Raw genomic sequence first — 27,879 nt, 5'->3', positions numbered from 1 at the left:
GGAACAAAGACAGGAAAGGTCTGTCTCTTTTCCTAGGTCTGACTGACCTTTACTGCTGTTTCCTCCATCCTGCACTGTCTGTCTGTCAAAGTAAAATAGTAAAATAGACAAAGTATGCCATAGGACCTAAGTGGCTTAATGTGCAAATGAACAAGTAACTAAAGCTGTCAAATGCTGTAATTCTAATGGAGTAAAAAAGACAATAATTTGCATCTGATATGTAGTGGAGTTGGAGTAACAAAAATGGAAAGTTTAAGTTAAAGTACCTAATATTTATACTGAAAGTACTGTACATAATTTGCTTATAGTACTTGGGGTTGGAGTTTTGGAGCTTGAAATGTACAAAACTATTGGCTACTTTGAATACCAAAGTAAAAGTACTAAACTTTTCCAATCTACAAGCTCATAACACATTGTGGATCTGCTTTTCACGAATAGTCAAAGTATGGACTTAAGTGGTTAATGTATGTTTTCTGTAATACAATCTGTAAGTAACTAAAGCTGTCAAATGCTGTAATTGTAGTGGAGTAGAAAGAAGTAACAAAAATGGAAAGTAGAGTAAAAGTACCACAATATTGTACTGTGCATTGTATAGTATAGTACCCACTAGCAAAACCCATTGGAAATGCATTGGGTGCTTAAAGTTCAATATTTAAAAAACTATCCTTACATTTGTAAAATGTATTAAAATAATATTTAATATGTCCATCAAATATAAGAAAATATTAATATATTGAATTAATAGGCGTGGTGTGGGAGAAAAAGCTTGCAATTAAATAATGACTGTTAAGGGCTTGATTTAATTCGTTGCACAATACTATGTGCAACAAACTATATCAAGCCCAGGCATTATTCAACTGAAATATGTGAGTGGTCCAGAGCAACAAAAAAAATGGTTGAGAACCACTGATCTATTCCTACCCCACAGCTACCCTTATAACATTCTCTTACTTTATCCAACCTTCCACTAAACTCATGTTTTGTAATTATGTATGGGTGAGCAGACACATGTGATTATATGGGCACTTTTCCTAATAATGATGACTCAATCAGACATGTAGCAACTCATAATGCAATAACGGCTCATAATATAATGACGTATCCCATATACTTCTCTTTCTTGAGATTTTCTGTAGTTTCTTGACCTCCGACTTCCCAGTAACTGACAACATTGACGCATCATCAACAGATCGTTATTGCACTGTTCCATGGAAGAAAATATTCACTTTCACAACTAACTATTACTAAATGCACGGACCACCAGTGGTCCACGGACCACCTGTTGAAAACCCCTGCTTTACACCACTGGCCCTGCTGCATGATCTGATAGGCTTATCGACATAACCGTTGACATTAGTCAGCATTACAGCCAGTGCCATGCTGCCCTCTTGTGGACATTACGAAAACGGCTCTCTTTTCAATGACGGCATCGTGATATGATGACAGTCATTCATGATTCATATCCCGAATAGTAATGTGGAGCGAGGATAAAAGAAACGGCTCTCTGTTGTGTGTTTCACAATGACGTCCTGGGTTATGAGGCATAACAACGGGATGCATTGAGGTCTGAATTGTGCAAGTCAGTATGTAAGCAAGCAATTCAATTGTACAGTCCCTAAAGAGGCGGGGTCAAAACTTTTGGGGACTTTGTTCGAAAACGTAAAGTTCATTGTCACTGGGATCTGAAACTACTGGACCTGGAGTAACGGGACCAGAGCCTTCAATAATAATACCAACCTGCAAGACAAATATGGTGCTTAAGTTTGTATGTGCAGTTATTACAAGGGCACTTTTTGTCCTGATCTCTTTGATTGGGGTCTGGAGAGTGACATGGGTGAAGAAAGACAGCACTTACTGGTTCCTTACGTTCCTATTCCTGCCACTTGTTGGTGAGATGATCATCACAATGAAGAGACGTAAAGGAAAAGATTATAAATGGTAAGATTATTTCTTTATGCATGTAAAGGTGTGCCTTAGTTCATGGACCAGGGGTCCTTGAGGGGGCTACCAGGGGGTCCCGAGCAAAATTAGTTAATATAGCATCTCATCATCACAATCATTAAGCTCTTTAACCATATTTTATACGTTGGCCATTCAAAAATAGCAGATATACAAGCACACAATTGTCACTTCGCCGCACTATGAGCTTGTAGATCTGCTATTTTTGAAAAATCCCTGGCACAAAATATTTTTGAGATGGGGGTCCGCAGCCAAATGCATTTTTGGTGGTCCTTGACATGAAACATTACACGTTTTAACTGTTTTCCCTCCTGCCTGGCATACATTTTGAAAACCTAAAAGTGTGTGCTTTTAGTTTCACAATCTGGATAATTTTAATACAAGGTTTTAAAATATAAATATAGTCTCCCTCTCCCGCTACTAAACTGGACCCTGACTGCACCCCCTCCCCCTTTCATAGAAAGCCATAGTAGCCTGTATCCTGTCCCACTCCCATTGTTGATTTGAACCTATAGCCTACTAGGCTACTGCATAGAGGATGGGGTGGTTCTCTTTTCTCTTATCATAGGAACCCATCTAACAGATCCCTCTTTCCTCCATGCATTCATTTAAACTAAAGCTTTTATGTAGGATATTGTCACAGCTCATTTTGACAATTTCTTAAGAGCAGTTTCAATACTTTATATGTTTTTTATTTTGCTTAAATACTTTATATGAATTTGTTTTACTGAATAAGCCTGTAATTGCAAGAGAGGGGTATAATTAAAGTACTGATGAAAAATCAGATTTTGTATGTCAATAAACGTGGCAGAAAGGAAATACATATGTTTGTCAGATTATTTAAAGAAATATAGGCTATTTATGGAAAATGAGCAAAAATGTAAGCTTAAAGCTAGGGAAACTTTAATAGGCTTTTTCATATTCCAGAGTTTGTGGTTCACTGTTTGTTGCAGAAACACCATTATTTTCCCCACCAAATTAGATACAAATGATTGTGAAATAGTGTCAGGATTTTGATATTCCATACTTTTGCCTGTGATTGGCTTAAACGATTTGTTACTAAAAAAATGTGCATGAACGCAACATCCAATCATCCAAAATTGGAATTGCATGTTGAGGGGCCTCTATGGAGCAAAGCTCTATAGAGGCACTTCTGGCCATAGGGCCATGATGCAAAAAGTCGCCCCATACAGAGGCTATTTCTCCATTTTTCTTTGTCCCTGGCTAGGCAACCCAGCCTGGCGGAGATATGCGCTCTGAGTTAACAGCATTTAAAATGAATTGCCCTGTCTTTACTCTTTAACCTCTTAACCTCCTTCTGATGAATTGAATACATAGGACCACAATGGAAACAAGTCCCCAGGACTTTTTTGTGTTGTCCTTTTAGCTGTACCTCTGTGCTGTTTACATGTTTGACCAATAAAGTGTTCAATCAATCAATCAATCAATATTTTAACTTTTCTGAAAACCATGTTGGGGGCTGCATTTGGCCCCCAAAACATGAGTTTGACACCCCTGCTCTAGCTCTTTAATAAACAGAAAATTTATGTTCAGGCCAGGAGATAACTCATACAGCATACAGATACAAAAAAGTGCAATTGGATGTGATGACACAAAGAAGTGAGCTGACAAAATTGGAACTTGGAACACTATCAAATTGAAGGTGATAAATATGTACCCTGTCCTGGTAGGATGAAATTGGCAACCCATCTGAAAATATATTTTCTGTTTAGAGATGGAGAGATGCATGGGGAGACACCTACAGTAGGGGTCTAAATTAATCCTGAGGTTTTATTTCCAGCACTATTTACCATCCTCTGTGTATCATGTTTTATTTCCCTCTGGAAGTTCCCATTTATTAAAGTCTTCCAGTTGATTGTCTTCTAGGTTTTCTCCAGCAATCCTCCTGTTTCTAATAAGTATCATTCCCTCCATCTGGATTCTGGAGCTCCACCACCAGGAAAATAAAACCAGCGACCCTCAGGTACCCCACAAAAAATGGAAGAACATCACTCTGTCAATGTATTACTAAACATTTCTCTCATAGCTCCAAATCACTTAACACAGATATGAGAGATAGGGGCTGATGGGGTGTTGGTGGGGTAGAGGCGGGTAATGTCTACCACTACTGTAGGTAGATGTACAGTAGACCTACTATTTGTAACAATTACATATCATTCATTTGTTCATTCACTGGATGACACCATGTTGTCATTTCAGTGTAGGAAACTGGACTCTTGGGAGAGCGTACGAGGAGTGATTACTATGGGTAATGGGACGGTACAAAACAACACCTACAGCGACTACCTGAAGGTAAGGTGGACAGACAGACAATTTCAGCCTATGCCTCCCACTCCTGAACACAGTTATACATTGAAAGACAGCCAAGATGCATTAATGAGTTGTTTGAAGAATGCCTACCAATGCATAAAGCCAAACTACCCACTTCACGTTTTAAAGACAACGCTTCCCCCTTTTTCTTCCACTTAACTGGTCATTTCTAAGTTGAGGAGAAAAAAATAGAGGGAACAAGACAAAAACACAATGACACATGTATGCTGTTACATGAGTTACATGACAACTTCTCACTGTAAATGAATGCTTACGTGTCAGTCTGGGTCCATTTTTATACTCTGATGATTTTATTGTGTGTTGTAGACAGGGTTGTTTTTCCTTTATAAATGATCTCACATTCTAAATTTAGAAAATGCAGTCAAGGCAAGAACAATCTACTATAGAGAAAGGAAAGGGAGTATTCTCTTGTTCCCCGGGGAGGGAAACTAAAGAATACTAGACAACCAGCAGACAGGAGGAAGTGTCTCAGGGACACGTAGACTGGGAAAGCCAAGGGTCAAACCGGCGTCCATCTGATTTCCAGACGGCCTCTTTACCCACTCACCTATGGATGACTATTACAGTAGATTGCAGATCCTATAGATCATTGGTTCTCAAAGTGGGGTACGGGGACCCCCAGGGGTACTTGAGGCGGTTCCAGGGGTTCCCCAGCTAAATGATGGATAGGAACCAAATGGACCCTTATGGTTCTGTAACTCTGAGAGTGTACAAATGGAACCTAACGGGTCCATTTGGTAATGTCTCAGGACCAAGCCCCCAGAACCAAGAGGGAGCAATGAAGCGCATTGGACATGCTGGCCAATCATAGGTACCTTAGCTTATTACGGCTAGGGCCAGACCAATGGGCTCGACTCACAAGCTTGCGCACGGGGTTGCGCACAGAGGTGACGCAAAGCGTGTCACCTCCATGACGCAAAACGTGTCACATTTCCCAACCTGGGGTGAAAAGGGAATATGCTCTGGTTGAGCAACTCCATACAAGTGGATGGGCAGGGATTTCCAGTGCCCGCTCTATTATTCTTAACTCAATGCTCAGGACTCAGGAGGTAGAGCGGTTGTCTTGGAATCGGAAGGTTCACGGTTTGATCCCTGGCCCCTCCTGGCTTTGTGTCGAAATGTCCATGAGCAAGACACTCCCCACGGGCAGGTTGGCGCCTTGCATGGTTTCCTTTGCCATCGATGTGTGAATGCACTGTAATACACATGGTAAAGCGTTTTGTAGAAAGGCGTTATATAAATGCACCATTTGCCATTATGATAATATATAATACCCTTGCCCTTATTTTAGGTCTTAACCCAAATGACACTTTCTTGTCCTTGTCCCTCCTCTAGAATATTGACCAGGCGTTATCGACAGTCTGTGCCAATGACTGGATCCTGATTCTCCATCAGATCCTGCTCATCCTTCTCATTGTGGGGAAGTGGCTCCTCCCCATCGGGGGAGGAGTCACGCGGGATCAGCTGTCTCAACTCCTCCTCATTTTTGTTGGCACGGCAGCGGACATCCTGGAGTTCACCAGCGAGACGCTATTAGATGTCAAGTGGGTAGCTGTTAATGCCACTTCATTTCACCAAGATTTATTTTGTACCCTTTTGCAAAACATGCACGCACGCACACACACACACACACACACACACACACAGTTTTTAGGTCATTTTATATGCTTTAGCTATCTTCCCAGTTGCCTAGTACCCTTGAAACTGTTCTGGCATAATATCAGCTCAATGTCTTCCATTTAAATTAGTCTCAACCCATTACATTTTATTGAAAACCGTAGAACCCAATGTTTCTGTACTTTCCATATGTTTCGTTTCTAGAGACAGTCCTCAGCTGGTGTACATCATCTTAGCAGTATGGACCTGGAGCATGTTACAGTTCCCTCTACAGCTGGCCGGTAAGTGTGTGTGTGGGTGTGTGTGTGTCCGCACGCTGTTAAGTCCAGGTTACTTAAGCAGTTATAGCCTTGTGTTATTGTACGTAACTTTACCCAATCTGGGACAATCCAAACAAGCTAAAACATGTTTAGAACTTGGCGAAAAACATTAGAAAAGTCAGCACACCCCTTCCAGTCTTCTGCGTAAACAATGGAAAACAGCTTAGCTGATATCGCTTTCCTTTCTATCTCCACCTTTGCTGAATTATTCATCCAAATGTATTCATCTGTTTTCACTTCCTGAGCCTCAAAGAAAACCACAATGACCTCACCAAAGAAGGCAGAGGGTTCTTTCTTATATTTGGTTTAAAATGCCGATTTATCACACCCTCAACATGCAGGAGGGGCGCACATAAGGACATACTGAAAACGCTGACACAGTCTTTAAGACATCGTTCAGTGGTTGAGTTTCATCTGTCAGCTATGTAAAGAGATTATAGGGCCTGCAGACTCTCTCTATTCTCACTGCTTGGTTGTTGGGGGAATGCTGTTGTCAGGCAGGGGACGGGCACACAGAGACGACCTCCTGAAATCTATTATAACGGAGGATAGAGAAGAATGTGAGACTCCCTGCTGCTGCAGTGTTGGGAACACAGAATAGGTCACAAGTTTTGATGTTTCACAAGATTTAATGTACGCATTTGCTCTGGTTTCACAAACGCACTTAAAAGAAGACAATGAGGAAGAAGAAGTTGATGAGCAAGATGATGATGTGATGGGAAAGTAAATAAAAGAAAGAAAGAAAGAAAGAACACTCAAATAAAAGACAAAAAAAATAAAAAATCAATCGAATAAAGAATCGTCCTGTGGAGCGTCAGCTTCAGCTTCCCAGCTAGATTTGGAGCAGAAACGAATTGCCAGAGGAAAAAATTAATGACAATTGCTTGAATTATAAACCTTAAGCAGAAATAGTGCCTAAGTGTCTAATGATAAGCGCTTAGATATGGACCATTAAAATCAGAACGCATTTAGAGCACTTAGCTAAAATGCTTATGCTTCTACAAATTAACCCACTTTGTTCTTAATGATCTCCATCAGGCCAAAGGCCGTGGATAGGGATTATGTTCTCGCCCCTGTCTATCTATCTGTCTGTGAATCCAGAGCAAATCTCACAAACAAATGGACTGATCAACGGCAAACTTTTTGTGGACGCTGCCAGCAGGCCAAGGAACCACTCCCTGCATACTTTTCTAATCCACTATTGACAACTTTGTTATTTAATATTTCTGTGAAATAACACCTCAGACCCATGTCACAGAGGCTGGACTGGAACTAGGCAATTGGTGCAAGATGTCTGGCCAGCATATGGGCTCTATTGTTCTGGCAAGATTTTAACACCAGTTTTACAATTAAACCAACAAACCGCACACAGACAGCCCACAGGCAACTATGAGCGCACAGGCATGTAAACACACCCCTAGTCTCTCGAGACAAAATTAAATTAACACTGAGGATTTACAGTGTAGTACGCATACTTGTATGAGTGCGCACGTGTGTGTGTGTGTGTGTTGTGTGTGTATTTGTGTGTAGGTAATTTCCTTAATACATTTGTCTGCATGTAAGGGAAGGTAGCCTTATTTTCCAGATAGACACTTTGTGGATTGATGAAATGACAATTTCAGTTTCGAGTGGTTGCCATGGTTTCCTGGGGACATGAAACATGATAAAAACACCAATGAAGGGATGCCTGGCAGCTCAGCCAGTTAATGTACTGTATGGACCACATGCTCCTTGTGAGTCACGAGGACCGGAGTATTATGCTGACTGTTTCCCTTCTCTCTGACCTCAATTCCCTGTCATTGTACATTACTATATTATAAAGCAAAATTTGCCAAAAACACTAATGAAATCCTCCAATTCACAAAAATGAATATCATATACACTATATAAAGTGCCTTCCTTCTCTCTTCCACATCTACAGTGGTGAACTCCGAGTCAGACGTTGAGGGAGAGGGAGGCGTTCAGACGGACTCCATACTGACCAAGCACAGCACTGACATCTGGGCCGTTGTGGAGGCACTCTTCATTCAGGATGGTCCTTTCCTGGTGGTGCGACTCTGCGTCATGACCTACTTCAACGTCTTCCATCAGATGCTGCTCTTCTTTGCCATTAAGAACTTCCTGGTGGTCATCTTGAATTTGTACAGATTGACTGTTATATGCCAGGACTTCAGGGCCCCTAGAGGAGGCATTGATGAGGGTACTCCGCTTCCATAAAGAAGTTACAGAAGAGGACGTCAAGTGGTACCGAGGAGGGGGGCTTTACCATACCTCAATGGGCTTTAGACATGCACATCCAAAGTTTTAAGGGATGGCCAAATGCCACTGTCAGAGTAGGAACTTTGCACAGCACTTAAGTGTAGTTTACTTGGTATGACAAAACGTTTATGAACAAACTACAAATGACCAATGCACATTTTCTTAAATTAAGGGCTGCTGTTTTACGACATGTCAATCAGTGTGTTCAGGTTCCAGTACCCACCATGGCTGGTTTATTGCGTATAGGTGCTATAGGCTATCTTGCTCCCTCTCTCCCTCCTAAATCTCCCATTATTTCCCTCTCCCCCTCTAACTCTCCCTAACTCTGAAATTAAGTAACTCTTTTTTTTGTATCGCAAAACTATTGCAAAAATGTACTTCCAATATCGTATAGCCCTAAGCGAGGATGTGAAAACAACTCAGATTTATTGAGTTTGAAACTGTGTGCCGATTGCCGATACATAACACTAAAATCTGCTTTTCATAATGCATAATGTATGAGGCCTTCTTATCCTGCTTATGGAATATGGTGGATTTCTATTCAATTATGAATGGATGTTAGAATAAAGGAAAGGCAGGCAGTCAAACAGGGACACTGAGGGGGAAGACCCAAGAGGGGCACAGCCGGAAACAGGTGTGGAAGTCCAAGTGAAAACACTGAAACATATTGTGGCAGGCTGGCGTGTACAGACACTGAATGATGATCGAGCTAGTTGCCAACATAGGTAAAGCAGTGAAACCAGTTCCACATTAGTAGTTGCTTTTAGCCAAGCAACCACCTCATATCAGGTTCATGCAATAGCTCTAAGCACTTCAAATGATTTCAAAAGATGTTTTGATGTTTTGGAAATGAAGGGAAAAGTTAGCAGGAACAGGGGAGGACACATGAGAAGGCCCACTTGTGGTGGTGTTGACTGTAGCAAAGATTGGATTTCAGTTTTCCTCTCTCGAGTCGTCTCGACCCACACAGGAAGGATGTTGTTAATACTGTCAAAATATCCTCTTGGATTAAAGAAAATACACTAAATAAACACATTTGGATTTTGTTGTAGTGAAGTCTACAGAGTCTTCATATGTTATTTTTGTATGGGTGAAGATTAAAAAATGGTAAAGCCAGCCCAGTAACATTCAAAATATTAGCCTATGTACTGTATAGTGCCTCTTGAATGTCTGGATTAATATTCTGTTGTATTTTAAAAGGATGAGCATACGTTACGCTATCAGACATCTTCAGTCCAGTTCCAAGTGAACTTCAACAGAGTGTTATTTAAAGAAGCAAAATCAACACAGATCACTGTACTGTGTAAATTAGATAAACTTAGAACTGCCTATCATTAGTTTTTGTTTCATTTCTTAAAATAAAAAAAAAGATATATCTTTTTTATTCCAAATAGGTGTGTGTCTCTGTGTGTGACTGTGTGTATGACTATACATTATATACTGTATACATGATGTTATAGATAAGAGAAACCTTTATTGATCAATTGAGGTGTTAACAATTACATTAATTGTTGCCCAAGGTAATTCAACTGAGGTGATCAGTCTGAGACATACAGTTATAGGTGAGGGGCGATGCAGCTGTACAAACTTAAGTGTCTCAGCAATGAGTTTGACCAAACCATGGGCAGCTACTGTGTTTAGTCTATTTTTGACATGTCAGTTCTTTGCGCAGCGAGGTCACTCACAGTTCAATTTGGTGCCTGGTGGCACTTTAGCTTACACTGATTGGTCAGCCCTAGGGCTGATATGGCTTATCCTCCTCCTTTCATCTTTTTTATCACTCCCCTCAACCAGGGGAAATAAAGGCTGGTTCTGTGATAATATTATGCTACTATGATGCTTTGGAAGAAGTTAAGGCTGTGGAGACAATGGAGTAGTACAAACAGAGCACAAAACAGCAACCTTCGACAGTTCTCACTAGAATGGCTGCATATAAAAAACGCGAAGCACGTCAGCTCAATTTTTTAACTCTCTCCACACAATGTTAGGGAATCCTGGCAGGACTTTACGTGACCCCTAAAGTAAATAGGGTTACCACCAGCATATCTGTGTGCACAGAAAGTTTGTAGTAAAATGTGTAGAGAGTGTGAGGACTCCCTCTTGTGGTGCCTAAAAAGGAGATTGTAGAGGGACAGGAAACTAAGGGCAGAGAGAGAGGAGACCCTCGAGACAAGAATGGGGGTCGGATTCGAACCCAGGTCCTTGTGTTTGCTGGGAGCATAATGGTCTGTGCACTAAATGACCGAGCCACCAGGATCCCCCAAGCAATTATTGACATACTGTAATTAACTAATGGATAACAACTTACAATGTCATCTGGCTTTGATAAAAACGTTATTGACTATTTTAATAAAGAAATAAAGAAATATATTTAAATAAAATGAAAAAAAAACAAAAAACAAAACAGGCCCCTCTCACGCATTAGAAGGACAATATCAGTCACCAGAACCAGGGATGTGTGTTTTCAATGAGTCTAATTGAGTTTGAAGTTACAATGGGTTTATATAGGAAGGGGGCATTTCTGATCAAACGAATATCAAATATCTAAATATTGAATCAAGCAACTTAAAAACTGTCTGGGTTGCACACAAAATCCAGAGTAGATGTTAAAATGTCCCCAGAAGTGCTTTAAAGATAAATATCCCTTTAAGCAGTTGTAGCCTTGTGTTATTTTACATAACATTACCTAATATGTGACAATCCACCTTGTGGAAAAACATTTGAAATACCACCCCAACCAGTCCTTGGAGTAAACAATATCACTTTCCCTTCTAGCTCTACCTTTACTAAATTATTCATGTGAATTGATTCATCTGTTTTCACTTCCTGGGAAAACCACAATGACTTCATCAAAGAAGGCAGAGGTTTCTTTCTATTTCTTGGTTTGCCGATTTGTCACAAACAACCAAACCCTCAACATGGCATGCAGGAGGGGCGCACATAAGGACATACTCAAAGCGCTGACACAGTCTTTTAGACACCGTTCAGTGGTTGAGTTTCATCTGTCAGCTATGTAAAGAGATTATAGGGCCTGCAGACTCTCTCTATTCTCACTGCTTGGTTGTTGGGGAAATGCTGTTGTCAGGCAGGAGACAGGCACACAGAGACGACCTCCTGAAATCTATTGTACCAGAGGATGGAGAAGAATGTGAGACTCCCTACTGCTGCAGTGTTGGGAACACAGAATAGGTCACAAGATTTGAGGTTTCACAAGATTTAATGTATGCATTTGCTCTGGTTTCACAAATGCATTTAAAAGGCAATGAGGAAGAAGAGCTTGATGATCAAGATGATGATAATGTGATGATTATAAATAATGAAGAAAGAAAAGAGCAAGGGCGAGTAAAGTAAAAAAATGTATCAAAACAATTAAGAAAGGAATTAAATAACACTTAAATAAAAGAACAATCAAATGAAGAAAAGTATTGCCGGAGGAAAAAGCAATGCCAATCATTTGAATAATAAACGTAATGTCTAATGATGCTTAGATTGCTTATGCATTTAACACTTTGCTCTTCATTTTGTGTGTGTGTCTTTTTCTGTGCACATTTGTGCATCTTGTCCTGTGTTTCTGCATCTTGTCCTGTGTGCACAATGAAAAGATGCTTTGTATATGAAGTTTACTTACTTTACTTACTATGAGCGACCCGTTGCACTTTGCTCATTGTTGTGCACATAAGTATGCAACTATGCATACAAGTTCATGTTTGTCTGTGGGGGCATTAGTGATTGCATGCAGGACCTCATTTTTGTCCTATTTTTTACTGAATTTCAGATTTTGCACTTTTGGATTGATGAAATGGCAATTTGCATTTTGAGTAGTTGCCATGGTTTCATGGGGACGTTTAGGGTCTCTTTATAAAAACACCAATGGAGGGATGCATGGAAGCTTAGCCACTTAGTGCATGGAGTATTAATCCGACTTCCATATCTCGGACCCCCTCTCTGCACCCTACATTCTAATAAAGTAAAGATTGCTAAAATTAAAATTAAAATAGTCTAACGTGCTTCCCTCCTTTCTTCCACATCTATAGTGGTGAACTCCACGCCGCACAGTGAGGGAGAGGGAGGCGTCTCCTTACTGACATTATATTAAGGACATCTAGGCCATTGTGGAGGCACTCTTCATTCAGGATTGTCCATTCCTGGTGGTGCAGCAGAATTCCAATACTAAAATATAGCTGCAAGCAGCGATAATATGGGGCCAGGAGAGAGAAATGGTAATTCCTTTAACAGGTCAGCTCATGAAAGTCCTTGCGGTCTTGTTTCCAATGAGTGCCTGTGAGCAATTAGGGGTTAAGAGTCTTGCTCAGGGACAAATTTCATGTCATCGACACATTTGCTGACCTGGCCTGGAATCGTACCTGGGGCAACCAGAGTCTCTGGCTCCCTAGGCGGGCTCACTAACCACTCAGCTATGGCCACCCCTCAGAGAGAGAGAGAGAGAGAGAGAGAGAGAGAGAGAGAGAGAGAGAGAGAGAGAGAGAGAGAGAGAGAGAGAGAGAGAGAGAGAGAGAGAGAGAGAGAGAGAGAGAGAGAGAGAGAGAGAGAGAGAGAGAGAGAGAGAGAGAGAGAGAGAGAGAGAGAGAGAGAGAGAGAGAGATAGATAGATAGATAGATAGATAGATAGATAGATAGATAGATAGATACGGAATAGATTGAAGAGACATAGAGAGAGACAAATGGAATAGATTGAAGAGACAGAGAGAGAGACAAATGGAATAGATTGAAGAGACAGAGAGAGAGACATGGAAACGGAATAGATTGAAGAGAAAGACATGGAAATGGAATAGATTGAAGAGAGAGAGAGAGCGCCATGGAAACGGAATAGATTGAGTCATGTTTTTTGCATTTCAACTTAAATGAGTCTGCATCAAGTGAGGCTTGAACCGGCAACCTTACGGTCATGAAGCACTCTTAGGTAGCTGCAACACTACCTATAGTGCTATATCTTTGTCCAGGCTGATATTGTCTGTTGAGGATCACAAACTCTTGCCTTCTGTCATGACCCAAGCCCCTGTTTCACTAACACTAAGATCACTCGTTCACAAACCATTTACCAATGAAGAAATTGTACATCTCCTCAGAACCAAAATTAGTGAAAGTAGCCGATCTACAAGCTCACAAACCATTAAAAGTTGTCAGATTGTACATTGGCTATTTTCACAATGAAGTATGCTATACATTGAAAAAACATACTCTCATTGCTATCTGAAAAGTTGTGAGATTGTAGATCAGCTCTATGTAAAAAACACTCAATTAAGTATTTCATGTTATCTTTAACAATTGCAGATGTATTCATTGATAGTCATGTTGTGTGAAATGCAACTCAGATGAAGTCTGCACCAAGTGAGGCTTGAACTGGTGACCTTCAGGTTGTGGGGCACACATTTAAGCGAGAAGCCACCAACAGACAAGAACCTGTGAAAAAGGAGATCACACAGATGATACAGTTTCACGCAAATAGCTGAAAAATCCTGGGTTTAAGTGTTTTTCAAACTGCTCAAGATTGCGGACAATCTAAGGGCGGTGCTTACTGGTCAACGTGATAGATGTGTTCCTCATTAGTCAAGGCACATGTGTAAGCAGGTCTAATGGCTGTCGGCCAAACGAGGCATGACTTTTGCCTGTTTAAAGTTTCAATTTTCAAAAAATTGCTATAGCGCCCCCGTTTGACCAATTGGAGTAAGATTGGTTTCAGTGATATTTGGAATGGCCCTTTACATTTCTGCAAAGTTTCAAAGAATGGTAAGTCTGCATGTATGTGTTAGGGGCAGATGAATAATTGTCATAAAACTGCAATATTCATTGGCTCATTAAAGCTTCATTTTTTCACTTATGGAAGATATTTTGCAAACGTTTTTTGTTATAGGTCCAAAGTTCATGTGTAAAAAGTTTCGTGCAGATTACTCAAAAATCCCAGGAGGAGATAGGTTTTAACTGTTTTTCATATAATTCAAAATGGTGGGAGATCTAAAGGTCAGAGGTCAAAAGTCAGAGTGTGAAAGTTGTTCAGCATGAGGAGACGCATGTGTGCATCGAAGTTTCATGGCTGTAGGTGAAACAGGGCATGAGTTGTACCTGTTCAAAGTTGTCATTTTCAACTGAGTGCTATAGCGCCACCTTTTGACGAAAGATTGTGAGATTTATTTTTTGATCGTTTTTCATGACCAGCTACCATATGGCCGAGTTTCATAAAAAGCGACTGCACGGTTCAGCCAGAACTGGCAAAAACGGCAGAAGAAGAAGAAGAAGAAGAAGAAGAAGAATATAGCTGCAAGCAGCAATGAGCGGTTTCGAGAATAATGGCAGACTGGCAGACTGTGACAGAGTGGCAGACTGGCAGACTGTGACAGATTGGCAGACTGGCAGACTGGCAGACTGTGACAGAGTGGCAGACTGGCAGACTGGCAGACTGTGGCAGACTGGCAGACTGGCAGACAGACAGACTGTGGCAGACTGGCAGACTGGCAGACAGACAGACAGACAGACAGTGACAGAGTGGCCGACTGGCAGACTGGCAGACTGTGACAGAGTGGCAGACTGGCAGACTGTGACAGAGTGGCAGACTGGCAGACTGGCAGACTGTGACAGAGTGGCAGACTGGCAGACTGGCAGACTGTGACAGAGTGGCAGACTGGCACTGAGACAGACTGTGACAGAGTGGCAGACTGGCAGACTGGCAGACAGACAGACAGTGACAGAGTGGCAGACTGGCAGACTGTGACAGAGTGGCAGACTGGCAGACTGTGACAGAGTGGCAGACTGGCAGACAGACAGACTGTGACAGAGTGGCAGAGTGGCAGACTGGCAGACAGACAGACAATGACAGAGTGGCAGACTGGCAGACAGACAGACAGTGACAGAGTGGCAGACTGGCAGACAGACAGACAGACAGACAGACAGACAGACAGTGACAGAGTGGCAGACTGGCAGACAGACAGACAGTGACAGAGTGAGAGAGAGAAAGAGAGAGAGAGAGAGAGAGAGGAAAGAGAGAGAGAGAGAGAGAGAGAGAGAGAGAGAGAGAGAGAGAGAGAGAGAGAGAGAGAGAGAGAGAGAGAGAGAGAGAGAGAGAGAGAGAGAGAGAGAGAGAGAGAGAGAGAGAGAGAGAAAGAGAGAGAGAGAGAGGAGAGAGAGAGAGAGAGAGAGAGAGAGGGAGAGAGAGAGAGGCAGTGAGAAAGAGAGGCAGTAAGAGAGAGAGCGAGAGAGAAGAAGTGAACATGCATTAATTAACAAAGTCATGATTTTTGTTCAGTAAATTATATTTGGACCGGTTAAATTGAGGTTTGAACCAGGGACCTATAGACTTGTGGGTAGACAGTGTAAAGGATAAGGATAATTCCAGGTCCGTTCATGAAAGTCCTTGCGGTCTTGTTTCCAATGAGGGCCTGTGAGCAATTAGGGGTTAAGAGTCTTGCTCAGGGACAAATTTCATTTCATCGACACATTTGCTGGCCTGGCCTGGAATCGTACCTGGGGCAACCAGGGCCTCTGGCTCCCTAGGTGGGCTCACTAACCACTCAGCTATGGCCACAGTACAGACTGAGCCATTGGATAGACAGAATTGGATTTCATATGTGGTAAGTTATCATACAGCATGGGTTGCTTATTATATACATACAAGCTCATAACGCGTCACATTGTAGATCGGCTGTATGTGGTTACTGTAGGTGTTGTATTAATAATTACATCTGCAAAGTAACAAGTAACTAAAGCTGTCATCTGCTGTAATTGCAGTAGAGTAGAGTAGTAAAGTAAAAGTACCTAAAAATTGTACTGTGCATGTGGCAGGTGTGATTGGTGATGAGTGAGAGGGGTGGATCCAATCCATGGGAATAGGGGGAATTCCAAATGATGATCACCTCAACGCATTGTTGGGGACAGGGATCGAACCAGCGACCTATGGATTCACAGGCTGCCTCTCTTCTCATTGAGCTAGAGATATGGCCTCCCTGATGGTGTCTGTTGACACTCTCACACTCTACTGGTGGAGCTATTGAATCGACAGCATCAGATAGTGAGAAAGGAGAATCCAACAACACAAAACAAAAGGGCAAATGAATTACGTCATACATTGAAAATAACTACTTTCAAGTATGCATTTCTCGTTATCTTTAACAATTGCACATGCATTGATACAGTCATGTTGTGTGCAATGCAATTGAGTTGAGGTCTGCATGAGGTGAGATTTGAACCAGCGACCCTGTGGTATCAAGGCAGATGATTAAGCCATTGGGCCAACAGACCCGAACTGATGAAAAAGGAGTTCACACACATGACACACTTTCACGCAAATTGCTCAGAAATGCTGGATTTAAATGTTTTTCAAACTGCTCAAAATTGCAGACAATCTAAGGGCGGAGCTTACTGGTCAAAGTGATAGATATGTTCCTCATTGATACAGTCATGTTGTGTGCAATGCAATTATAATGAAGTCTACCTGAGGTGGGATTCGAACCAGCAACCCTGTGGTTTCAAGGCAGATGATTAAGCTATCAAGCTATTGAACCTACACACCTGAACTAGTGAAAAGGGAGTTCAAACACATGACACACTTTCACGCAAATTGCTCAGAAATCCTGGATTTAAATGTTTTTCAAACTGCTCAAAATTGCAGACAATCTAAGGGCAGAGCTTACTGGTCAAAGTGATACATGTGTTCCTCATGAGTCAAGGCACATGTGTAAGCAGGTTTAACGGCTGTCGGCCAAACGAGGCATGACTTTTGCCTGTTTAAAGTTTGCATTTTCAAAAAATTGCTATAGCGCCCCCCTTTGACCAATTGGAGTAAGATTGGTTTCAGTGATACTTGGAATGACCTTCTACAATATTGCAAAGTGTCAAACAAATGCGAGTCTGCATGTATGTTTTAGGGGCAGATGAATAATTGTCATAAAACTGCAATTTTCATTGGCTTATAAAAAGCTTAACGTTTTCACTTATGGAAAATCTGCTTGCTCACGTCTGTCGGCATTGGTCATTCATTGATACAGTCATGTTGTGTGCAATGCAATTGAGTTGAGGTCTGCATGAGGTGAGATTTGAACCGGCGACCCTCTGGTATCAAGGCAGATGATTAAGCCATTGGGCCAACAGACCCGAACTGATGAAAAGGGAGTTCACACACATGACACACTTTCACGCAAATTGCTCAGAAATAGTGGATTTAAATGTTTTTCAAACTGCTCAAAATTGCAGACAATCTAAGGGCGGAGTTTACTGGTTAACAATTGCACATGTATTCATTGATACAGTCATGTTGTGTGCAATGCAATTATAATGAATTCTACATGACGTGGGATTCGAACCAGGAACCCTGTGGTTTCAAGGCAGATGATTAAGCCATTGGGCCAACAGACCTGTACTAGTGAAAAGGGAGTTTACACACATGACACACTTTCACGCAAATTGCTCAGAAATCCTTGGTTTAAATGTTTTTCAAACTGCTCAATATATTTCGGAATGGAAACTAGTGGAAAATAGTCGATCTACAAGCTCACAACGCGTTGCTATCTAAAAAGGTGTGAGATTGTAGATCGTCTATTTTCACAAGAAAGTATGTCATACATAAAAAACAACTACTCTCAAAAGCATTTCGTGTTATTGTCTAAACATTGCACATGTCTGAATTAACAGGGTCATGTTTTGTACAATGCAATTTAAATGTGAACTGTAATAAGTGGGATTCGAACCAGGGACCTTTGGCACATGAGACTCACACATACTGGTGGAGCTATCCAATACACAGCCTTAGACAGTGAAAAGGGAGAATCCAACAAAACAAAACAAAAGCGCGAATGAAGTACGTCATACATTGAAAATAACTACTTTCAAGTATTCATTTCTCGTCATCTTTAACAATTGCACATGTATTCATTGATATAGTCATGTTGTGTGCAATGCAATTATAATTAAGACTACCTGAGGTGGGATTCGAACCGGCTACCCTATGGTTTCAAGGCAGATGATTAAGCGATCAAGCTATTGAACCAACACACCTGAACCTGTGAAAAAGGGCCTCAAACATGTATTTGACACAGTTTCATGCAAATTGCTCAGAAATCCTGGATTTAAATGTTTTTCAAACTGCTCAAAATTGCAGACAATCTAAGGGCAGAGCTTACTGGTCAAAGTGATACATGTGTTCCTCATGAGTCAAGGCACATGTGTAAGCAGGTTTAACGGCTGTCGGCCAAACGAGGCATGACTTTTGCCTGTTTAAAGTTTGCATTTTCAAAAAATTGCTATAGCGCCCCCCTTTGACCAATTGGAGTAAGATTGGTTTCAGTGATACTTGGAAGGACCCTCTACAATATTGCAAAGTGTCAAACAAATGTGAGTCTGCATGTATGTGTTAGGGGCAGATGAATAATTTAAAAAAAGCTGCAATTTTCATTGGCTTATAAAAGCTTAACGTTTTCACTTATGGAAAATCCGCTAAGTTACGTTTGTCGGCATTGGTCCAAAGTTCATGTGTATACAGTTTCGTACAGATTGCTCATAAATCCCAGGAGAAGTGATTTTTTTACTGCTTTTTACTGCTTTTCATAGAATTCGAAATGGTGGGAGATCTAAAGGTCAGAGGTCAAAAGTCAAACAGCGAAAGTTGTTAGGCATGAGGAGACGCATGTGTGTATCGAAGTTTCATGGCTGTAGGTCGAACAGGGCATGAGCTGTACCTGTTCAAAGTTGGCATATTTCAATTGAGTGCTACAGCGCCACCCTTTGGCCAATGGTTGTGAGTTTCGGGTTTTCGCCGTTTGGCATAGCCCTCTACCATATTGCCGAATTTCATAAAAAGTGACCACGCGGTTAGGCCAGAACTGGCAAATACGGCGGAAGAATAATAATAATAAATATAGCTGCAAGCAGCAATGAGCGGTTTCGAGAATAATGGCAGACTGGCAGACTGTGACAGAGTGGCAGACTGGCAGACTGTGACAGATTGGCAGACTGGCAGACTGGCAGACTGTGACAGAGTGGCAGACTGGCAGACTGGCAGACTGTGACAGACTGTGGCAGACTGGCAGACTGGCAGACAGACAGACTGTGGCAGACTGGCAGACTGGCAGACAGACAGACAGACAGACAGTGACAGAGTGGCCGACTGGCAGACTGGCAGACTGTGACAGAGTGGCAGACTGGCAGACTGTGACAGAGTGGCAGACTGGCAGACTGGCAGACTGTGACAGAGTGGCAGACTGGCAGACTGGCAGACTGTGACAGAGTGGCAGACTGGCACTGAGACAGACTGTGACAGAGTGGCAGACTGGCAGACTGGCAGACAGACAGACAGTGACAGAGTGGCAGACTGGCAGACTGTGACAGAGTGGCAGACTGGCAGACTGTGACAGAGTGGCAGACTGGCAGACAGACAGACTGTGACAGAGTGGCAGAGTGGCAGACTGGCAGACAGACAGACAATGACAGAGTGGCAGACTGGCAGACAGACAGACAGTGACAGAGTGGCAGACTGGCAGACAGACAGACAGACAGACAGACAGACAGTGACAGAGTGGCAGACTGGCAGACAGACAGACAGTGACAGAGTGAGAGAGAGAAAGAGAGAGAGAGAGAGAGAGAGAGAGGAAAGAGAGAGAGAGAGAGAGAGAGAGAGAGAGAGAGAGAGAGAGAGAGAGAGAGAGAGAGAGAGAGAGAAAAGAAAGAGAGAGAGAGAGGGAGAGAGAGAGAGAGAGAGAGAGAGAGGGAGAGAGAGAGAGGCAGTGAGAAAGAGAGGCAGTAAGAGAGAGAGCGAGAGAGAAGAAGTGAACATGCATTAATTAACAAAGTCATGATTTTTGTTCAGTAAATTATATTTGGACCGGTTAAATTGAGGTTTGAACCAGGGACCTATAGACTTGTGGGTAGACAGTGTAAAGGATAAGGATAATTCCAGGTCCGTTCATGAAAGTCCTTGCGGTCTTGTTTCCAATGAGGGCCTGTGAGCAATTAGGGGTTAAGAGTCTTGCTCAGGGACAAATTTCATTTCATTGACACATTTGCTGGCCTGGCCTGGAATCGTACCTGGGGCAACCAGGGCCTCTGGCTCCCTAGGTGGGCTCACTAACCACTCAGCTATGGCCACAGTACAGACTAAGCCATTGGATAGACAGAATTGGATTTCATATGTGGTAAGTTATCATACAGCATGGGTTGCTTATTATATACATACAAGCTCATAACGCGTCACATTGTAGATCGGCTGTATGTGGTTACTGTAGGTGTTGTATTAATAATTACATCTGCAAAGTAACAAGTAACTAAAGCTGTCATCTGCTGTAATTACAGTAGAGTAGAGTAGTAAAGTAAAAGTACCTAAAAATTGTACTGTGCATGTGGCAGGTGTGATTGGTGATGAGTGAGAGGGGTGGATCCAATCCATGGGAATAGGGGGAATTCCAAATGATGATCACCTCAACGCATTGTTGGGGACAGGGATCGAACCAGCGACCTATGGATTCACAGGCTGCCTCTCTTCTCATTGAGCTAGAGATATGGCCTCCCTGATGGTGTCTGTTGACACTCTCACACTCTACTGGTGGAGCTATTGAATCGACAGCATCAGATAGTGAGAAAGGAGAATCCAACAACACAAAACAAAAGGGCAAATGAATTACGTCATACATTGAAAATAACTACTTTCAAGTATGCATTTCTCGTTATCTTTAACAATTGCACATGCATTGATACAGTCATGTTGTGTGCAATGCAATTGAGTTGAGGTCTGCATGAGGTGAGATTTGAACCAGCGACCCTGTGGTATCAAGGCAGATGATTAAGCCATTGGGCCAACAGACCCGAACTGATGAAAAAGGAGTTCACACACATGACACACTTTCACGCAAATTGCTCAGAAATGCTGGATTTAAATGTTTTTCAAACTGCTCAAAATTGCAGACAATCTAAGGGCGGAGCTTACTGGTCAAAGTGATAGATATGTTCCTCATTGATACAGTCATGTTGTGTGCAATGCAATTATAATGAAGTCTACCTGAGGTGGGATTCGAACCAGCAACCCTGTGGTTTCAAGGCAGATGATTAAGCTATCAAGCTATTGAACCTACACACCTGAACTAGTGAAAAGGGAGTTCAAACACATGACACACTTTCACGCAAATTGCTCAGAAATCCTGGATTTAAATGTTTTTCAAACTGCTCAAAATTGCAGACAATCTAAGGGCAGAGCTTACTGGTCAAAGTGATACATGTGTTCCTCATGAGTCAAGGCACATGTGTAAGCAGGTTTAACGGCTGTCGGCCAAACGAGGCATGACTTTTGCCTGTTTAAAGTTTGCATTTTCAAAAAATTGCTATAGCGCCCCCCTTTGACCAATTGGAGTAAGATTGGTTTCAGTGATACTTGGAATGACCTTCTACAATATTGCAAAGTGTCAAACAAATGCGAGTCTGCATGTATGTTTTAGGGGCAGATGAATAATTGTCATAAAACTGCAATTTTCATTGGCTTATAAAAAGCTTAACGTTTTCACTTATGGAAAATCTGCTTGCTCACGTCTGTCGGCATTGGTCATTCATTGATACAGTCATGTTGTGTGCAATGCAATTGAGTTGAGGTCTGCATGAGGTGAGATTTGAACCGGCGACCCTCTGGTATCAAGGCAGATGATTAAGCCATTGGGCCAACAGACCCGAACTGATGAAAAGGGAGTTCACACACATGACACACTTTCACGCAAATTGCTCAGAAATAGTGGATTTAAATGTTTTTCAAACTGCTCAAAATTGCAGACAATCTAAGGGCGGAGTTTACTGGTTAACAATTGCACATGTATTCATTGATACAGTCATGTTGTGTGCAATGCAATTATAATGAATTCTACATGACGTGGGATTCGAACCAGGAACCCTGTGGTTTCAAGGCAGATGATTAAGCCATTGGGCCAACAGACCTGTACTAGTGAAAAGGGAGTTTACACACATGACACACTTTCACGCAAATTGCTCAGAAATCCTTGGTTTAAATGTTTTTCAAACTGCTCAATATATTTCGGAATGGAAACTAGTGGAAAATAGTCGATCTACAAGCTCACAACGCGTTGCTATCTAAAAAGGTGTGAGATTGTAGATCGTCTATTTTCACAAGAAAGTATGTCATACATAAAAAACAACTACTCTCAAAAGCATTTCGTGTTATTGTCTAAACATTGCACATGTCTGAATTAACAGGGTCATGTTTTGTACAATGCAATTTAAATGTGAACTGTAATAAGTGGGATTCGAACCAGGGACCTTTGGCACATGAGACTCACACATACTGGTGGAGCTATCCAATACACAGCCTTGGACAGTGAAAAGGGAGAATCCAACAAAACAAAACAAAAGCGCGAATGAAGTACGTCATACATTGAAAATAACTACTTTCAAGTATTCATTTCTCGTCATCTTTAACAATTGCACATGTATTCATTGATATAGTCATGTTGTGTGCAATGCAATTATAATTAAGACTACCTGAGGTGGGATTCGAACCGGCTACCCTATGGTTTCAAGGCAGATGATTAAGCGATCAAGCTATTGAACCAACACACCTGAACCTGTGAAAAAGGGCCTCAAACATGTATTTGACACAGTTTCATGCAAATTGCTCAGAAATCCTGGATTTAAATGTTTTTCAAACTGCTCAAAATTGCAGACAATCTAAGGGCAGAGCTTACTGGTCAAAGTGATACATGTGTTCCTCATGAGTCAAGGCACATGTGTAAGCAGGTTTAACGGCTGTCGGCCAAACGAGGCATGACTTTTGCCTGTTTAAAGTTTGCATTTTCAAAAAATTGCTATAGCGCCCCCCTTTGACCAATTGGAGTAAGATTGGTTTCAGTGATACTTGGAAGGACCCTCTACAATATTGCAAAGTGTCAAACAAATGTGAGTCTGCATGTATGTGTTAGGGGCAGATGAATAATTTAAAAAAAGCTGCAATTTTCATTGGCTTATAAAAGCTTAACGTTTTCACTTATGGAAAATCCGCTAAGTTACGTTTGTCGGCATTGGTCCAAAGTTCATGTGTATACAGTTTCGTACAGATTGCTCATAAATCCCAGGAGAAGTGATTTTTTTACTGCTTTTTACTGCTTTTCATAGAATTCGAAATGGTGGGAGATCTAAAGGTCAGAGGTCAAAAGTCAAACAGCGAAAGTTGTTAGGCATGAGGAGACGCATGTGTGTATCGAAGTTTCATGGCTGTAGGTCGAACAGGGCATGAGCTGTACCTGTTCAAAGTTGGCATATTTCAATTGAGTGCTACAGCGCCACCCTTTGGCCAATGGTTGTGAGTTTCGGGTTTTCGCCGTTTGGCATAGCCCTCTACCATATTGCCGAATTTCATAAAAAGTGACCACGCGGTTAGGCCAGAACTGGCAAATACGGCGGAAGAATAATAATAATAATAATGAAAGCCAAGGAATGCAATAAGGCTTCGAGCCTATTGGCCTCGAAACCTTAAAGAAGAAGAAATGGAATAATGCGAATAACAATATGGGTCCATGCTGGAAGCCTGGCCCCATAAATATGCCTTCTTGCCTCCTCCTCCAGCAAGTTTGGCATAAATGTTAGCATTGGAATGTGGCTATCTACATCAACATCTTCCAAATGGTGCTCTTCTTTGCCATTAAGAATTTTCCTGCTGCTCACCTTGAATTTGTACAGATTGACTGTATTATACCAGGACTTCCACCCCCTAGTGGTAGCATTGGTGAGGGTGCTGCGCTTCCATAAAAAAAGTTACAGTTACGCATCTGAAGACTCACCTCTTCAGACTCCACCTCAGCCCCTAGCACTTGCCCTAGCCTTGATAACCTTGCAGGAATATGCAAAGGCTAAAATGTAACTTAGATAGCATGTTATGTAGACAGATCCCAGGTCATTGTTGACCTGGCATCCTATAGTGTGTATAGTTTCAATGTAGGCTGATAATAGGTTCTTGGTTTACGTATGTATTAGTTATTATTAGATTATTGGTGTAGGCCTACTTATGTATTACATTATTATTAGATTACTATTTCTATGCATTTGATGTATTATGATGTATTATCTTGTGTCCTTGCTTACTGTAAATCGCTCTGAATTAAGAGTGTCTGCTAAATGCCTAAACTGTAAACTGTAAACATGCACATCCAAGGTTTTGTTACAAGAGGAGGGATGGCCAAATACCACTGTCAGAGTAAGAATGAATGAATGGATTTTATTTGTATAGCGCTTTCCCAAACAAAGTTACAAAGTGCTTTACATACATGTTAAAAACAGCAAACATCAGCAAGAGAAAGAATAAAATAAGAAAAATATGAAGAAAAAATAAGAAAACATAAAAAAAACAGCATTTGTAGTCCATAAAGCAATCCTTAGGAAAAACACTTTATATACAGAATTGTTTTCAAAAGCGATTTAAAAGATGACACTGACTCACCTAAGATCCAAGGGTAGGGCATTCCAGAGCAACGGTGCCCGGTGTAAGCAAACCCCGGCTGATCAAGGATGAATTCTCAAACTGATGATATTGAAAGTTTATTCCAAAAACACCGTAAGAACTGTATAGGTGGGAAAACAACAGAAAACAAAACATACATTACAATATGGCTGTAATATACTGTAACAAATGCAAAATAATACAGAAACAACATTTGACAAAGAGCCTGTGAGTTGCAAAACCTCAGCATAAATAGTTTTGACACAAAATGACAATCTCCTTGTTTAGAGTGCGAACATAAGAAATAGCAAAAATATTAACTATCTTAATCACAATAAAGTGTCTTATGTTTTTAAACCAACAATAAAGAAATTGTTACTGTACTGTTATTTGTATTATTTATGTCCTTTAGTAAACATGAAATGTATGTTTTACTCCATGAATTGTGCATTGCAATTGATTACCGATCTAAATTCACGGTAATTATTTAATTATTTATTCACACCACTGAGGCCTCCCAATGGGTCCAAGAACAGATCGGCATAACGACACCCAAAGTGACTAGTAACTTCAACTTCGTGAAAATATGCAAAAGATACAACATAACATAAAATGCAAACGATACAGTGCAGCATGTAACAAACATACCTTATGCCCTCAGCCAGGTGCTTAAACAAAATAAACGTTTCGGTAAGAACGCTGAAGTTCTTTGTTATTGTTTTCATTCATTCGTTTACGTGCCTTTTGCAAAGACGCGCGCTCTCAAAACGGTGCTACTTCCAGTCCCTAACCCTAACCCTAACCCTAAAGCTTTACAAAAACAGATTAATAAAAACGAACTCAAAAACAATTCTTTCAAGCAACCAAAGTAAAGTGTCAGTAGAGGCAAGAATAATAAGACATTATAAGGCCAATAAAAACAATTAAATGGCCCAAATGAAGTGCATATATTAAACTTAGGCAAATGTCCACATCAAAGTATTTTTGAAGTCCATAGGCTTGTGTTGTTTTAGGGAGACAATAGCGCCGTCTTGTGGCCAGGAGGTGCACTGGAGGGCCTTTCTTATAGACCAATTATTTGTTTACTAACATTGAGCCTGGACGCACAGGTGATTGTTTCACGCAATCAATTCCCAACCTGTTTCGGGGTGCACTGGTTTCAGCACACCCCAACCCCCTCTTGTGTGTGTTGGCTAGTGAGACGCGTCCTAACGAGACCTGATATAATGGGTTTCGTTGCGCGCATACTGGCTGCATGCAGCCAGTATGACGTCGTCTGTTAAGGGGTCTATGGAAAATAATACTTAATTCTGGTAACAATTTCTTATGCAAGGCAGTGCTTAAATGGTTAGTTACACCCGGGCCGAAAAAGCCTGGTCCCCCCGTGTGACGAAGTGAGTTGTGGGAGGATCCAGGAGGGCCCTATCCGAGGATCTAAGCTGGCGCACTGGCTCATGAGGTTTTAGCAAGTCCACAATGTAACTGGGAGTCAGTCCATGTAGGGCTTTAAAAGTGAGTAGGAAGTGTATGCAGCATTTTAGTGTAGTTTACTTGGTATGACAAAACATGTATGAACAATCTACACTACTGTGACCAGACAAATTGCCAGGGAATATTTTCTCATATTTCAACAGGTTGCCAAGTTCACATTCCAACCTAGACTGCCTAGCATACCACTTGGCCTAAAGTTCATGCTTCATCTCACAGAAACTATCTCTTGGGTCTGTCTGGACCTCATTTAAAAATGAATAATTTAGAATATTCAAAGTAGTTGAACTTGTTAGGACATTTGGGCTGTACAACTTATTGGGCCTCATAATTCTCTTACATTTCTCTTATATTTTCTCTTAACCTTCTGTTAAGAGAAAATATGAGAGAAGTCAACTCCAGAAGATGCATCAAAATGCTGATTGGACAAAACAAAAGAATGCTATCTTTTATACCTGAATATATCATCTAATGTTTTTTATAGTCTTTTGTGGTCAGTGGACCAACAGTATCAACTAAATAATTAAAGGACTTTAAAAGAAAAGAAAGACAGACAGGCAGTCAATAGGGGTACTGAGGGGATGACAGAAGAGGGGCACATCAGGAAACAGGTGTTGAAGTTCAAGTGAATCACACTGAAAACATATTGTGACAGGCTGGTGGCATGTACAGACACTGAATGATGATAGAGCTTCGCCTAGCACAGACAAAGCAGTGAAACCAGTTCCACATTAGTGATTGCTCTTTGCCAAGGCAACCACATCATATCAGGCTCATGCAACAGCACTCCAAATGATTTCAAAATATTTTTGACACTTGAAATTACGGGGAAAGTTAAAAGGAAAAGGGGATGACAGAAAGCCACGATGAGGCCAGCTTGTGGTGGTTTTGATAATGTTATTTTATAAGATGAATATGATACTCTAAATATAGCTAATTATTTGTGGTTGGTAGATAATGTTGAAGAATCTGAAGTCAGCTTGCAGTTGCACTATTAATAGTGAGCGGTAGCCTATCTTGATTTTGTATACACCACAAGAGGGAGTCCTTACACTTCCTATAAAATGTTTTACAACATTTCTGTTGACACAGATCTGCTCTCATTCTCATTCTATTACAATAGGTTCACATTGTAGGCGAGTCCATTATTAATGTATTCCTTTATAATCTAAACATCCAGTATCATTGTGAATAGCATTTTCTCTCCATGCAGTAAAGGTGTGAGTTTGAGCTGGTATGAAAGAGTTCAAAGAGACTCACCTGATACCATTACTTACCTGCATGTCCTGTCCGCCACCTTGTGGTAATACAATGTACTGCTCTCCCCAACATCCACCCACCCTCAGGTATAAACCATAGACTGTATAAATATAAACCCACACGACATGCACGGTTCGTTGTCTCCACCAGGCCGAAGGCGTGGCAGATGTTTTGCACCCTGTCCATCCGTCCATCTGT

The 27,879-nt window shown here is 41.3% G+C and overlaps 1 protein-coding gene across 1 annotated transcript; it reads left to right on the top strand.

The window, feature by feature from the left end:
* Nucleotides 1-1,546: 1,546 nt before the first annotated feature.
* On the top strand, nt 1,547-9,787 carry LOC311058201 (transmembrane protein 26-like). The gene is made up of 6 exons (XM_084075565.1): nt 1,547-1,938; nt 3,847-3,943; nt 4,180-4,272; nt 5,647-5,855; nt 6,133-6,209; nt 8,170-9,787. The coding sequence occupies exons 1-6, from the start codon at nt 1,751-1,753 to the stop codon at nt 8,463-8,465; spliced, it is 960 nt and encodes a 319-aa protein (XP_083931691.1). The 5' UTR covers nt 1,547-1,750; the 3' UTR covers nt 8,466-9,787.
* The last annotated feature ends 18,092 nt before the right edge of the window (nt 9,788-27,879 follow it).

Source organism: Gymnoscopelus microlampas, assembly GCF_963454915.1.
Source record: "Gymnoscopelus microlampas genome assembly, chromosome: 13".
Classification (NCBI taxonomy): Eukaryota; Metazoa; Chordata; class Actinopteri; order Myctophiformes; family Myctophidae; genus Gymnoscopelus; species Gymnoscopelus microlampas.
This window is presented reverse-complemented; position numbering and strand designations above follow the sequence as displayed.